We start from the raw sequence: 15,213 nt of genomic DNA, 5'->3' as shown, positions 1-15,213 counted from the left end.
ATTTTTGTAGATGAATAGAGAAGGTGAAGTGGACGGAGAGGAGGAGGAATGACGAAGTGCTGGGTGTGGTGGGTGAGGAGAGGCAGCTTTTAGATGAGATACGGAGGAGACAGAAGGTATGGATGGAGGAAGCACTGAGCGGGGCGGGATGTTGAAAGCAGTGTTAGAGGGAAGAATGTTAGGGAAAAGAAGTAAAGGAAGGAAAGGAATAGGATTTACAAAAGGAATAGACCTCATTGTAAAATTTAATGTAAAAGTCCATGAATGGAGACGAGACTGCCGGAATACTCCTCAAATACTCCATGCAAACCTACCTTAATGGGTGGAATGCTTAAAGAATAATAGTCTTGAAGAGGTTCATTATGTTTGCATTGCGGTGCATAAGGTGTGCGAACAAAAGCGCTGTGGGAGAATGTGAGTTTCTCCTCATTACGATTAAAATTAATTTTATCTCAACGAGCGTTAGATGCGATTTTTCTGTATGTACATTGTACAGCCAATAGCGGTTTAAGCGCTGGTATGATATTTCGTTGTGGCTGTGGCATCATTGAACTCATGCCTCTTACTAGAAAAACAAATGACTTATGAAGAGTAAACCTGTAAATCATGGCGACCACTCAAGCGAATACTACTGACCTCGACATATGATTTTCCTCGCTCGTTCTTCTTCACTCACCTGGAAGTCTTGTTCGTAAATTCATCTAGTAATGTCAGGCGCAGGGATATACTTATTTTAAATTTAAAACTGTTTAAGGCGAGTGTCCGGACGAGTATATTCAGCGTTTGACTTTATGGAATATTTATATGAACTATATACGGTACATGTGATGCAAATGCGCACTGTGACCATTGTAGACAATATTGCATGTCAGAGGATAGCAGTTTGTCTCTTTGAAATCATATCCAGTAAGGGGGTGAGATAACTTGATCTACAAAAGTCAGTTTTCACTGATACAACATTGTTTTTCAATTCAGGAAGCGTCATTCTGCCTTGGCTATTTACTGCCATATTCTGTAGCATTTGTCTGGCCTGTGAAATTAACTCAAATAGATTTATTGTTTAGTTCTTGGAATGCTTGGGTAAACAATATTTTACTATGCCTGTTGAAATTCGATGGAAAGTGCTTTTGAATAATAGTCGATGTTTCAACTGTCTCACCCTGCTTACGGAATTTTTCTAGGTCCCATAACTATGCGATCGCTCATATTTCATCTGCATATAATGAATGCACTGCCCTTGACTGCCTTTGAAGCCTTCTGCACGGGATATGACAGCCATCTGTGACAGTTCTATAGGGAATTTCTTTTGAAAGGAAAAGTGAAATTGTAACAGCGCTCCGCCATTGGCTTCCTCACGTGACGACACCGAACACTACACCTCTCTCGGCGATAAGAGCTATTTGATGTACAAACCTTTGAAACTCATCCGTGATTTCGTCTTTTCTATCGCTAGAGTGATTCGTAATCTCTACATTTTGTGTGTACAAATTTAAATCTATTCCCTGCGCTGGTAGCTTAGCAAGGATATTACCGAGTTGAGTCCGGTAACTTTATATCGAGGACACTACGAAGTTATGACTATTTGTTCACACGCTTATATACGTTGTGAACAGCCTGAACGGGTGCAAAGTTATACATTTGATAATAGATGCACTGTCTGTCTCCACTTTTTTAAACAGGACGAGGGCGCAAGAAATTGCTATCTGTTTGTGAAGCATTTCCGGCTCCACGATCGGTTAAAATAACCATAACACTAGACGACTGATAGTGGTAACAAGGCTACAGTACTTTAGTAGGTATTTTATGCATGACGGATAATTTTTCGTTCATAATAGTGATTTATTCCTGCTTTTACTGAAACGTGCGAGGTATGCATTCGAAAACTCGTTGAAAACATGAACGACTTTTATATAAATGCCCAAAACTTTGTTTACGCTTTCTAATAATTTGAAGAATTTTTGCGACTGTTAGCTAATGATCATTTGCTCTAAATACAAATCGATATTCGGGCTTGGCGATTAGATAATGCCTTTGAAATGGCGTTGTTTTTTTAGCATTTTTTCTGATTCTGATATAAAATGAGAGCTAAAAGTTTATTTATTATAATGATCCTTTTGTGTCCATCGGCTGCGAAATACCAAATTTTTAGAATAATTCTTCGGGAAGATTTTCCTGCAAATTGATATCTGGCTGCCGTCCAATCACTATGGACACAACGCAGAATTCCTCTTCTCTTTCTCTCTTTTTCTCAAATGTGTCATGACGTCAACGCCGTGTCCGTAAACTTTTTTTGTTGAATGTGAGAATCTATTTCTGGCGGGGGAGTTCATTTAGAGGAAGTAAGCTTAGATGAATTTTTTTCGAACGTTTCGGGGGGTTTGAACCTCTTGACCCCCCCCCCCCCCCGCTAGCTAGAGGCTTCATGGCGTCACGAACTTTTCTAATGGGGGAAATTTTACTCATTCTTTTCATTAAGAGGTTCGAAGCTGAATGTAGAATATTTTTGTCGCAAATTTATTTGTTTATCCCTCTTCCGGAATTGGGAATTAACAAAGCCCAGTGAATAATCCTTCTTACATGGAGTAATAAAGGAGTGGGCAAATGCTAAAATTTTTAAGAGAAATTGTCCTTATTTGATATCACAGTGATTTATAAGGAAAGTTGGAAATTGGGTTATTTTGTTCAAACTTCATTGGCTAGTTATATGGTATGTATTCAAATTAATCTATCTTTTATTCTGTAAGTGTATTTTCTGTCTCCTTACTTTGTTTTTAGATAAGTAGGCTGCTCTTTCATTTATTTTAATATCATGCTATTGTCAGGCAATAGGGTGGTTTCCTATTATTTTTTTATTGCCTATATCGGAAGATTATTACTCCTGGAGTACGTATTTCACGCTTTTAGATTTTTAAATGACGATATCTATTTTCACGATTAAATGAAAAGTGAATATTTTCAAGCGCGCGAAAACGCGACGGGTAAGGAAATCTCTCCGTGTGACGTATTTCTGGTTCCCCCTCCCGCCTTGTGAGGTGACCTTGATCGAGGCTCTGAGCGCTGATAGGACGCAGGATGCTAGCGGGTAGCTGAGTACCTTGCTGGATGGTAGCGCTTGGCTTAAAAAAGGTTAATTAATACCTTATCAAACGAAGAAAACTTTCCGACCTTAGCCAGTTTTAATGTGTGATTATTATGAGATGTTTCCCTGAGCTCTGTGCCTCATGCATGCATTGGTAACCTCAGACTCCTATCCTCTCGTGTAGAAACTAGGTCCCTGTGACGTCACGTGGAGTGGCATCGCATGGGCGCCAATCTGGCCCTTTTCAAATGAGGATAAAAATGGACCATTGCCATTCGTCTAAACCGGTATTTCTAAAACGAAATAATTTGTATATTATGAATACAGTAATGGTGGGTAACAAATCGCAATCAATGCCTTTCGGTTTCTTTGATGAAGGAAACTACCCTATTAGGCAATCTACTTTCATCAAAATCTAATAATTAAATAATCCTGTTAGACTGTCTCAACTCCATATCTGTAAACGAGCACGTGTCCACATTTTTTGCGATACAGAAGCTGCTAATTTCATCATGTGAGTGGTATTTGTCGATTTCCTGTAGATTTATGCTGGTAAATCTCACGAGTAGTGATAGCGAAAGATCTTGATCACCACTCAAAAGTCTCTTTCAATCCGGAAGTAAAAATATACCTTTCCCTTCACCTTCACTGTGGAATTTCACTTGCAGAAACAATACTTCGAGGCCTTTAGCTTCTTGGTTCAATTGGAAATTTACGACTAAGTCGTGTTTTCAGTGTCCTTGAGCAAGTATAACTTGTTTTGTAGCAGTAAAAAGTTCGGGACGAGCTCACAAAGTTAAGTATTCACTTTTGTATAGCTTCTGTAGACATAAATCTGCTACTTAAAGTCATAAGTCATTCCACCTATTTCTTCTGTGTACCCTCCCCTTCAATTTATTTTCACTTTTGCATCATTCAAACGGTACATGGAAATAATATCGCGACTCGATCATTCTTCATAGCTTAGCTTATCTATTTTATGGGTATTTCAGGGAATGAGTTAGGTACATTCAGTGAAACTGGGGTGATTTCAACGTGCGAGTATATAAGTGAACTAACTCATGTAAAAAGATTGGATGCCTTAATTCAATTTTCTTACTCTATTGTTGAGTGTCTGTGATTGACGAGTGCATTGTGATTGGATCATGAGAGTGTGTCTTGTTAGTTTCCGCGATAAATTTCATTTGTTCTCACAGGAGAAGACTCCACGCCTTTGAGGAAGTACGATTTCCTCTGTACAGCCAGCAGTGAACCTTACCATGTCCAAAGATTGTCCGGAGGCTCAACCTCTCTAACCCTGAGTTGCTTCGGGGAGAAATTAAATTTCAAGACTTCTCATTCTAAAAATGTAAAAATTTTCTGCTCATCCATAATTATTGTGGAAGATACATATTTCACCAGTAATTTTTACTGCACAAAAGAGCAAGTAGTTTAAATCTTACCTGACTAAGCTGAAAATTTATGCTTTTTGATGTTAATTAGAAGCAACATTGGCTTATGTTGGGTTAATCCATAGGTTTTACATTTAGGTTGATGGCGTTTCACAGTGCTCTAGGGAAGGACGTCTGTTAAACGTACAAGGACCGTGTGCTGGATGGAAAAAAGTGGCAACATTAAAAAACTTGGCATAAACTACCGATCAAGGTGGTCCGGATTGGATTTCCGGAGAAGCCTTCAGACAACATTAATCAAAATCGATTGATCCTCGACTTGCGAGGAACCCAGGGGAAGAAATTAGTCCCTCAACCTTGAACGTGTGAAAATTCCGGGTTGAACTCTACCTTCAACTATTTAAACCGACCTCCAGGTTGAGTGACCTCAACTGAGTGACCTGAATGATTGGAATAAACATTCCGGCATCAAGTTCTTAATTTTCAGCTGGTAAGGCGCAACAATGTTGGATTAGGATTTTCATCGGAAGAGAAGGTTACCTATCGATACCTCCACTGCATAAACGCTCAACAATCGCCCACCGAATCAAATCCGCTTATCTGCATCCCCAAACTTACCCTTAGGATTTTTCCACGGAAGGTATAGCCGGCTGCGCCAAGTCTTGGACTAGTGCTAGTGCTTAAGCATTGGGGTCTTAGACCCTCGCTAATACTTTATAGGCGTAACTAATACAGCCCTTTTTTGCAGTCTTGAGGTTTAGACTGCGGCCTTCCTAAAAGATTCTGGAAAAACACCTTAAAATAATTACTAAAACTTTCGCGGTCCACGTTCGTCAATATTAATGGCTTAGGGGTGTTACACGCGTCAAGAATTTTAAATGGCCAACGTTTCCTCTCCTACTTCGGACACCTAATCAGGGATAAGAGTCATTAATACTGACTACCTTAAGATAAATTGATCATGTTATTTTTTGCGTTAAAGAAGTTACTCAGCAATGCTGCTTGTGTTCCATATCGTGTTGTTGTATGTACACCGCTTGTAAGTGCGATTGGATCGATGGTTCCACGTGACAAATCAATTACGCTGCATCCCAATTGTCATGACTGACGAGCGGTGCGCCATAAAAGTAAGGACAGTCGTAAAATTGACATCCCAGTGCTTCAATGTAGGTGTCAGTTGTATGCAGATGGAATTGCATCTGCCTCTTGTGGAAGGAATGGGTAATTTCCCGGAAGTATTGAAAACTGTTAGGCATCTCCGAACCGCAGTATGGTGTTCCATGAAAATTTTGTTTCCGAAATGTTTGGTTAACGTAGTAAATGTTTTTTCAATGACAGTGCTGTGGTTTGAATTAGCTGTATTTTGTTAGTTTCTTAGTTAGTTCAATTGCACTCAGTGAAAATTCCATCTCTCCATTCCTATTAGTGAGAGCATAAGACATCGTGTTATCCTCTGTGCGACGATGAAAGATATCTACTTCACTCCCTGAAATAGTTTTTTATATTTTCTTTCTGCTCCGAATAAACTTCCTAGATACTTAATGATTCAGTCACATGCAACGATTTCTATTTTTTTAAGTGATACAATTATTTTTAGATCAACGTCTATTGGAATGATTTGACTGCCATTCAAATTCGTTCCTTAATTATTTTCGAGGACCCTCCCCGTTGGCTTTGGATGAAAGGGTCACAAGAGGATTACCAGGGTCTTTTTTCCCTAAAGAGGTCTGTCTTCCTTCAAATATTACAGCGCAAGGTGGAAAATGGTTTATATGCGTACGAGGTGTGTTCAGAAAATAACGGTAATATTAGTTTTTTAAATAAATATTTATTTATTGGCCCACATTAATATTGCCACCTTCAAAATAGACCCCATATCAGTACCATTTTGTATCTATTTCTTTCTTTCACTTTTTCACGTTCCCATCGATTGTTGACGTGCTAGGGCGTCCGGGACGTTACTCATCTTCAATGTCTTCACAGCCATCTTGGAAACGTTTACACCGCTTTTAAATTGTATGAATCATAAAAGACAACCGTAGGCCTTTTTTTTTAATAATACACTTATTTATGTTTTATTTCATTTTCATGCTAAATTTGATGCAAGCCTTTGATCCATTTCTTTAATAACGGAAGGGGTCGGGTTGGTGTGGTGGCTAGTGTTGGCTTCCCATCCAACGAACCCGGGTTCAAATCCCGGCAGAAGCATAGAATTTTCAGTGACTGCCCGATCCCTGCTTGAATGTCGTGTGGAGGGCATTTCAAGTGCAACACTCCGTCCGTCGGATGGGACGCTATGCCGTGGTCACCTTGGCGCCTTTCGTCAAGAGCATGCTAATGCCGACGCCGGGTTTCTCTCCATCCTTCCTTCCATAACCTTTCCTCATGGCGAGAATGACCTCAGTTGTCGGTCGCCTCCTCCAAATTTCATACCTTTAACAAACGAAATTCGCCGATCAGATAAAAACACGTCTATCCTTAGCGCCTGCTACATTAAAATAAACAATGAATGCAGATGAAAATTTTATCATACTTCAATGGCATGTATACCGGTATGGTAAATAAAAAATTGACAATCGGGCTCTTTAAATCCACGAAATTTAAAATTTCCCTTTATTTTCTGAACACTCCTCCTATGGCTACCGTAGCCGAAAGGTTTTAAATATTTTTTGCGTCCGATTGCGTGTGCCATTACTGAGTAACTATTCGCGTTTCCCCTCTCCTATTCGGGAGTGCTCCCGCGTGGTTAGTTAGCTCTGGGAGCTGATCTCTCTCTCTCTCTGTGAGAAAAGACTCGGTGTGGCTGCGTTCACCCGTTGCCTCCGTCCTTTAGGATGCAGAAAGCACGTCTCCCCGTGGCGGAGAGATCGCTTCGTTCTCAGAACCCTGCTCGTTTGTTTATATGGCCGCGTGCGACGCTGTGTTAAAATTAATGGGAGCGGCCGTTTAAGAGCGCAGTGTCTCCACGTGGAGTTCAACTCTGCCTCGTCGGGCACGCACTGCAGTGGAGGAATCGACATGGCGCCGCGCGCAATCGAATCGGAGATCGCCTCCCGACTTTGGTCTTATCGTTGGAACTATCGGAGGCGTAGATTCGAACTGAGGTTGGGAAGAAAAAACGATGCGAAAATGCATCGGTTATTCATTTGGCGTTTAGATCGTTCCTGTCAGTGTATCAATTCTCTAGTGGTTTGCGCCTCGATCGTGTTAATGTAATTGTGTTACAATAATTCTACCTGAAGGAGATTATGTATCAGGAGGTTGATAGTCCGGGATTATTATTGAAATATTCTATGTAAACATACCTTAATACATGGATCACATTTATTATTTATTCACTGATCGTATACTCACACAAGGATAAGTTACTGGTGTGTGAAATTCCCACATGCAAGGTAGTGGGTTCCTTTCCCTCAACTTTTCAGTGCGGATTATCCGAAAGCTTCCCACTGGATTTGAGCCCGTCAGCGTTCAGTCAGTAGCTCAGCGATCTACCCACTGATGCCCCCAGTCTGCCCATTTGTAATCGTTATCAGGGGTAGATTTCCACCCCACTCCTCATCTGAACACTTCCTAAAGTAGTGCCCGCGTATGTTATTGAATAATCCACAACAATTTCGCCAGCTATCCTGCTGGCGCCCTCGGGTAAAGAATGGCAAGAAGCTAGTGGTCATCTCTAATATAGGGAATTTTTGGCACCAAAACTGGGAATTTTCTTCGTTCGATTAGGAAACATCTTCAAATTTGCGCGGAACTCTTCTTTTCCGTGCGTTGTGGAGTGGATAGCCATATTCCCTGTTGAATTTGTCTGTCTTTTCACGACCGGTCAGTTACTGGCCAAGCCGAGGGCGCGTCGATAATTACTGTACCGGTGAGTCAACCTCACCTCAACCAGTCAGCCAGAATTACAGTAGCACAGGTGACGTGCGCGTATGTTCTGTTGTTGTATGAAGTGTTGTTTGTGTGAAGGGGAAACTTAAAAACTAAAAATAATACAATTTCAAAGACCATATAATTGATTTCTTTTTATTTATTTGTCTTTTTATTATTTTTGTACCTCAATGGCCTCTCCTATTATTCTGGGGAAATGCTCCCTATATATAATAGCAAAACCTTGATGGCCGGGCCAAAGATTCCCTATGTAGTAATAGACCAAGAGCTTCTTGCTGTCCTTCACCTGAATACGCCAGTAGGATAGCTGACCAAACTGCTGTGGATTATTCAACAACATACGGGTACGCAGCCCGAAAATTGCGACGCCATCCATTCTTAGCCGCGGAAACCGGGGAACGAACACCTCCACAAGTATGTTAGCCACGGCATTGCATGCAAGAGCAAGTCTGCTGTCGCCTCTGCTTGGATCTTCTCTCATTTCCTCTCGGCATCCCTGCAACACCTCCTCACTTAAGTACACGGATCGCGTGCCCCCGTGCAGAGCCGCTGATGGGCCATCGCGTCGACACGGAAGTTTCGACTCGCACGAATCGTGACGACACGCGCGCCTATCCTCGGGAGGAGGAGGACGAATCGTGGGAGGGGCGGGAGAAAGGCTTTGAGCGCAGGCACTCGTGAGGATGGAAACCCGTTGACTGCGATGCAATTACTGGATAATGCAGATATAGGCGTTATTTTTTCTCTCTCTCTCCCTCTTTCATTCCTTTTCCCTTTCAGCTTCCATGCGTGGTGGATTTATGAGCCGATGGCTGCGTTAGTCATCAGTGGATAAACAGGCGCTCTTAAATCCCTCACGAGGCGTAAATTCTTCAAGCGTGCGGTTGTGAAATCCAATCGACTCGGCACGCGCTTTTCAATTGTTTCGAATGTTCCGCTAATTTCACCAAGGAGAAAAAGAATCACTCATACACGAATATTACAATATTGGATTGTCGAGTGGCCCACCGTATATTTTGTCACCCACTGCGCATTTAAATTTTTGTAATTAATCGTGTGATTCAATTATCTGCATTTGGATGGAAGGCATTCGTATCGATGCTATTAAGGGCCTTCATTAATTCAATAGGTTTTCATGATTCAGGATTGATTTATCTTTCAATCATCCTCCAGTGTTGTTATGCAGTACTTTTTAGTCTAGAATGCGGTTAATTCTTTTGCCCTAACGCCAGATGTCACGATATTTCTTTTGTCAAATTTGCCTCAATTCTCTATATATCTGAATTGAGTTAGGTCTGTTATTTTTTATTTCTGCAGTCGCACTAGCATTCTTTGTATTTATCCTTTTAACTGTAGATGAAATTCGTGTTGTGGAAGAGTCCACGATTTAGTTGTTCTAATCTAATTTATGCTAAAAAAACTGTCTTTTATTCCAATAAATAATTACGATTCCAGTAGCTCATTTATATTTTACCTGAAAGCAGAATAAATAAGTACGTTTCTGTAAAAAAGTCACTATCTCAGCTCGAAGCCACTATTACTCCAATCGCTACTCGCGACTCTGGCGGTAAATCCAGCCGACTTCAGCGGAGAAATGAACCATAATTATGTCGGTTAACATCAACTTATATTAGAGATCGCGTGTAACCAATTTAATTCATAGCTTTTCAGTATTGTTCTTCGGGATGGCAAGTACTCTATTGCAGAAATTGGGAATATATGAATCGGCTTATCCAATCGACCTTGTCAGCCTATAGCCTAACTGACGAAATTTTGTCATTTATGGTGACTGAAATGTTTTTGGGCTATTTCACCGCGTCAATGTTTGGATGACCCCAATGTTTCCTGAACCCTTTTCAAGTGAATCCAATCTTTCTGCAAAAATGAAGTGCCCACGAGACGGACTGAGGACTCTACGTAGTTCACTTCAGCCCGGCTGCTTAGGTTTTCCGTGCCTTGGTTCCCGGCGGCATCATCTACTGTTCTTCTTTATAGCTATTACTGAAACCGTTGGGTAGGTATATATGAGATTTGCTCGTCCTAAGTTGTTTTGAATGTGCCATTAATTAAGAAATAAGTAGTCCCTGAAAATTTATGTGTCAGGGTCGCCATTTTCGGATCCTAGGTCAGCTTTACGGTTGCGATTTCGTCGAAGTATCTTCTTCTTGACTAGCCTCCGTGCATTTCATTTCATTGGAACTACTAATCCAATTGGAAACATGGGTCGGTTGGAAAGAATAAATAAGAGTGGATAGAATAAACAAGTACTTTTCATTCACTCATACGATCCTTTAGGATCGAATCACAGCGAGTGAGTACGAGTTGATTAAGTTCATTATTTCTCTTCCTCTCTTTGCAGATACAATGCAGAAGCCGAGCATAAACTACAAGAAGCTGCAGTCCACGCTGGACGGCGCTACAAGCTCAGGTCTGCCATCTTCGCTTGCAGGTTCCGGTGGAGGTCATAGCTCCGTCGAGGATGACTACGACGAGGACGACGATGATGATGAGGAAGATGATGAATTGGGGAACGGGGCGAGGGCCTTGAAGGAGAGCCAGCTGGGGTTGGGAGCTGGGGTTCCGCACAGCCGCATCAAGAGGTTCTCGCAGAAGGAGGGCACCTCGAGGGAGTACTTCTTGGAGGTGATGGTCGTGGCGGACCGCAAGATGATCGAGTACCACGGCAGCGAGCTAGCCAGCTACGTCCTCACGCTCATGTCCATCGTAAGTACTTATACACTCCGTAGTAATTATTGGTCGCATTCAGCTTCCACCACCGTTCCATAAACTCTAGAGAAAAATCCGTGGATCATCCTCTCGTAGTATGATATTCCATTTCTAAATTATTAAAGTATTCTACCAATCAATGTGGTTTCCATGGAGTTTTTAAGAAGTATTATAAACACTTTGGTTACGGTAACTTTTCTTTACTAGATGAGAATAATTAATACGGTGAAATTGCCATTTTTCTGACCATGTCGTTAGTATAGAGATATTTAGTACAAAATGCGATTGAGTGTTACTAATGAATTACGCTTATAGCTGGATATTTTTCATCGATTTATAACCTAAGGAATAGCATATGACGCACTCTGTAAAAAGTATTAGTCTCGCTGAGCTGATACAAGCTGATAGCTCAAGTAACTCTAAAGAAAAATTCCTGGATTATTCTCTCGATGAGAAAATGTAGGATAATCTTGCATTTCTCGATTATTAAAGTATTCTACTAATGAAGGATGGTTTTCATAGAGTATTTAAGTAGAATTCTGGCAGTCTCCTTCCCTTTCACCTACCTCCCTCATCAATTTACAATGAGGCCTCCTCCCACTCATTCTATCTAAAATAAATCCTATTCCCTTCCTTCCCCTCTCTCGTTTACCTATCATTCTACCCTCTAACACTGTTTCCAACATCCCCTCCCTGCTGTGTACTCTCTTCATCCATACCTAGTCTCCTCCATTTCATCAAGAAGCTACCTCTCTTCACCCACCATGTCTGGTACTCCTTCGTTTCTCCTCCTCTCCGTCCACTTCACCTTCTCCATTATTCACCACACCCACAACTCGAACGCCCTCAGTCTTTTCGTGACTTCCTTCCTAAGTGTCTTTATTTCTGTGCACTCCAAATTTGACTCTTCACCAACCTTTTCTTTAAATTCTTACGTAACGATCCTCTCATAAGCTCCTTCCTATTCATGAACGCCTCCTTTGCTGACGATATTCTTTTTCTGATGTCCTTAATACTGTATCCGTTTTCCTCGAATGTGCTCCCCAAATAGTTGAATATACATTTCTCTAGTAGCAGTTAATCTGGTTTCGCTAGTAATTCCTCGATTCGCCCTAATGACGGCTCATGTTTTACTGTTGATTACCACGTCGGCTTTTGTCGTATTATTACCGGTTTTATCACCAGCTTTTCTTACATGAATATGCTGGAGGGTTATCGGCGATACTTTCGCCATCAGTCAATAACTCACAAGGGGAATATCCGATGGTTTGTTCTTCAACAGTCAAATCATGGTACAGTGAATAATCTTGCGTACTTTCCGAGCACCAAAGCTGAATTCATGTATGGATTTCATTTTTAACTCTCAAGTCGTAATTCATTTGCCTAGACTAGAGTTTCATGAATTCATAAATGTGCTTTTGACATTTTTCATTCATACACCGCGTAGCAAAACGTATCATTTCAGGCATTTTGTCATGATACGGCTGCATGCATCCCGTGAAACAATTATGGTATGAATAAGGTAATACCGTGTGTCCTTCGGCGCTGATAATAATAAACTGAATTCCTTTTTCCCCAGGGTTAGCTTTTCAAAAATCGCTTTTTGATTAGGCTGTGTTCCTTGGCTTGCGTCCAGTCAAATTAGAATACAATGGAAGTATCGTATTCTTGCATTCAAATGTTTTCTTTGTCTGAGTTAGCATGTAAATGTCGTCGCTGCGTCGTATTATCTAAATTGAATTTTCTTCATTCACGTCCTTGTGGAAATGATGTTGTTCAAATGAGGAGTTATTTTGGGAACGTAAGTAGTATGCAATAAGAAACTACTTAATTTTTAGAATGGTGTAAATTTCCAGTGCGCTCATATTTTCCATACCATGCGCAAAACCCAATAGAAATAGTGAAGCGGTGTAGAAACGAAATAAGGGATACTTAATAGTGGCAATAAAAACGAGTCATATTAAATATTGCTCCATAAAAATATCTTCGTTGTTTGTCATTTCTGCCAAAAAGGGAATAATAATAAAATATGAATGCTGGTACTAATTGAGCTGAGTTTCATTAAGTTCGATCCATGCCCACTAGGATTTTATATTTTTAGGGAATAACGGAATAGTCCCTGTAGAATTTCTTTATTTGAAAATTTTTACGGTAACTTTGTGTATGCTAACAATAGTTACAATGGGGAAATCAAAATTTTTCGGACCATGACATTTGAATCGGGATATTTATGAAAAAAGGCGAATGTGTGTTGATAGTTTATTATATTTATTGCTTGAACATTGTCATCCATTCTAAACTTACTGTTAGTAATGGTAAATTGATGCAAATAATTGAACTGCTGAATTAACACTGAAAATAAACGCTACGTTACCTCCAAAAGGAGAATAAAATTTTCTTCATAGGCTTGATTTGCCTTCCAATCGTGAACTTTAATTGTAAATAACTAAGTCTCGCTAGACCTGCCCTATAACCCCTCAAAAAGTCCCGCTAGAGTGAAATCTCTCGCTGGAGTTGTGAAACTTAGCGAGATTACGCTCTTCACTGTATACGTACATTTAGTAACCTGTTTTTCAAAAATTTAACCCCTGATACTGGAATACCCTCCCTTCGACCGAAATTCCTGGCTACTCCACTGTTGGGAAAACCCGATCGTGTTTGATAACAACCGTTCGCGATTGCAGATCCCATAGTCTTCCTTGGCGAATCTCCTCCCATTCACTTACTGCCAACGCACTCTCGCGGGTAAAGGTGAAACTATTATAGCTGCTGATCACCCGAAAAGTAAAAATCGAGGATCTGTAGGTTAGAGTTTTCTTGCGTTTCCAAACTCTAGACTAATGCTCCAATTTTTCCCGCATCGCCAATCCGTGATTAGCCTAAATTTAATTTCTATCGTGATAGCTTTTTTGCATTTTTCGTATGCTTACACTTGTATCACCAGGAAATCCTGCATAAATTGCGGATTTCAAAATTAAATTTCCTGGAAAAAATAGCAACGAAAGGTTGCGGGTCAATGCTAGTTAAATTAGATGAATGCATGTATAACATATTTTGCCTCTCGAATCAACCTACGGGTCTGTATCTGTACACGCGGACAGTACTTTCAGAATCGTTGAACTACCCTCCAAGCCGTCAGCACGTTCCATGCTTTCGTCCTTTGTAATTTTCAAAAGTAGTCGTGGATATCGCGTTTATAAATCATACACTATTAAAATTTATAAATTAGCGCATTTAAATCTGAAAACGCTGACGATACCTTCAGAATCGCTGAACAACCGTCCAAGCTTTCAGAACGTTCCTTCCATTCGCCGTTGCAATTTTCATACGGAGTCGAGGAGAGCGCATTTGAAAAAATGCATTGCAACCCTCCCGGCACCTTTCGAACTGCCCTTCCAGTACGTTTGTAGCTTTCCGTTGCGCAGGGCGGGCTCCGATGCTCAGCTGTCTGCGGAGAGAGGGAGGAAAAGGGCGCTGCAGCCCCCTCTTTTATTCCCCACCAATCAACGCCCACCCGCGCCCGCTGGTTGTGCAGCGTGAAATGCCCCGAGAATGAAATCCCGCGGAGAGAATGCGGCCCTGCCGGCTGGCCGCCGCCGTTGGTACGCCCACCCCTCACTCACTCGCTCTCGCTCTGTTCATTCATTCATGCGCCCTCTCGCTCTCCGTCGTCTCCTCCCTTCCCCTTGCCCCTCCGCCCTCACCCTACTCTCGACTCCACGCTGCAGTGTCGTATGCAACGCTCCTCCGCTCTTGGGACGAAGCACGCCGGGTCGGAAAAAGGCGGGCAAGAATCATTTTTTCGACTTTATTGTAAACTCGAGGGCCCAGTGGCGCAGCGAGGGGGGATTTTGGGCGCCCCCCCAGAGCTCAGAGAAATTTTACTTAATTGGATTGATATTACTAACAGAATATTGTAAGGATTAATAAAATATCCCTCAGAAAGCCGTAAAACTCACCATTTTGAACCATTTATCTTAAAATTATGCAATTGATTAATGTCGCACCTACCACTTATCCTGGTGGGTATTCCATACCCCCACACTCCTCGGTTGTACCTAAACCTCCCCCCCCCAGCCATAATTCCTAGCTGCGCCCCTGCGAGGGCCTATTATCAAGGGCGTA

The 15,213-nt window shown here is 41.3% G+C and overlaps 1 protein-coding gene across 3 annotated transcripts in view; it reads left to right on the top strand.

Moving 5' to 3' along the window:
* Positions 1–15,213, top strand: part of LOC124166511 (A disintegrin and metalloproteinase with thrombospondin motifs 9-like) — a 758,369-nt gene that overhangs the window by 652,085 nt on the left and 91,071 nt on the right. For all 3 annotated transcript variants that reach the window (XM_046544055.1, XM_046544053.1, XM_046544056.1), the window contains exon 5: positions 10,721–11,085. In XM_046544055.1, coding sequence (XP_046400011.1) covers positions 10,721–11,085 — 365 coding nt within the window. The remainder of the gene's footprint in view (positions 1–10,720; positions 11,086–15,213) is intronic.

Source organism: Ischnura elegans, chromosome 10 (genome assembly GCF_921293095.1).
Source record: "Ischnura elegans chromosome 10, ioIscEleg1.1, whole genome shotgun sequence".
In the NCBI taxonomy this organism is placed as follows: domain Eukaryota; kingdom Metazoa; phylum Arthropoda; class Insecta; order Odonata; family Coenagrionidae; genus Ischnura; species Ischnura elegans.
The sequence above is the reverse complement of the archived record's forward strand: the minus strand, read 5'-3'. Positions and strand labels throughout refer to the sequence as shown.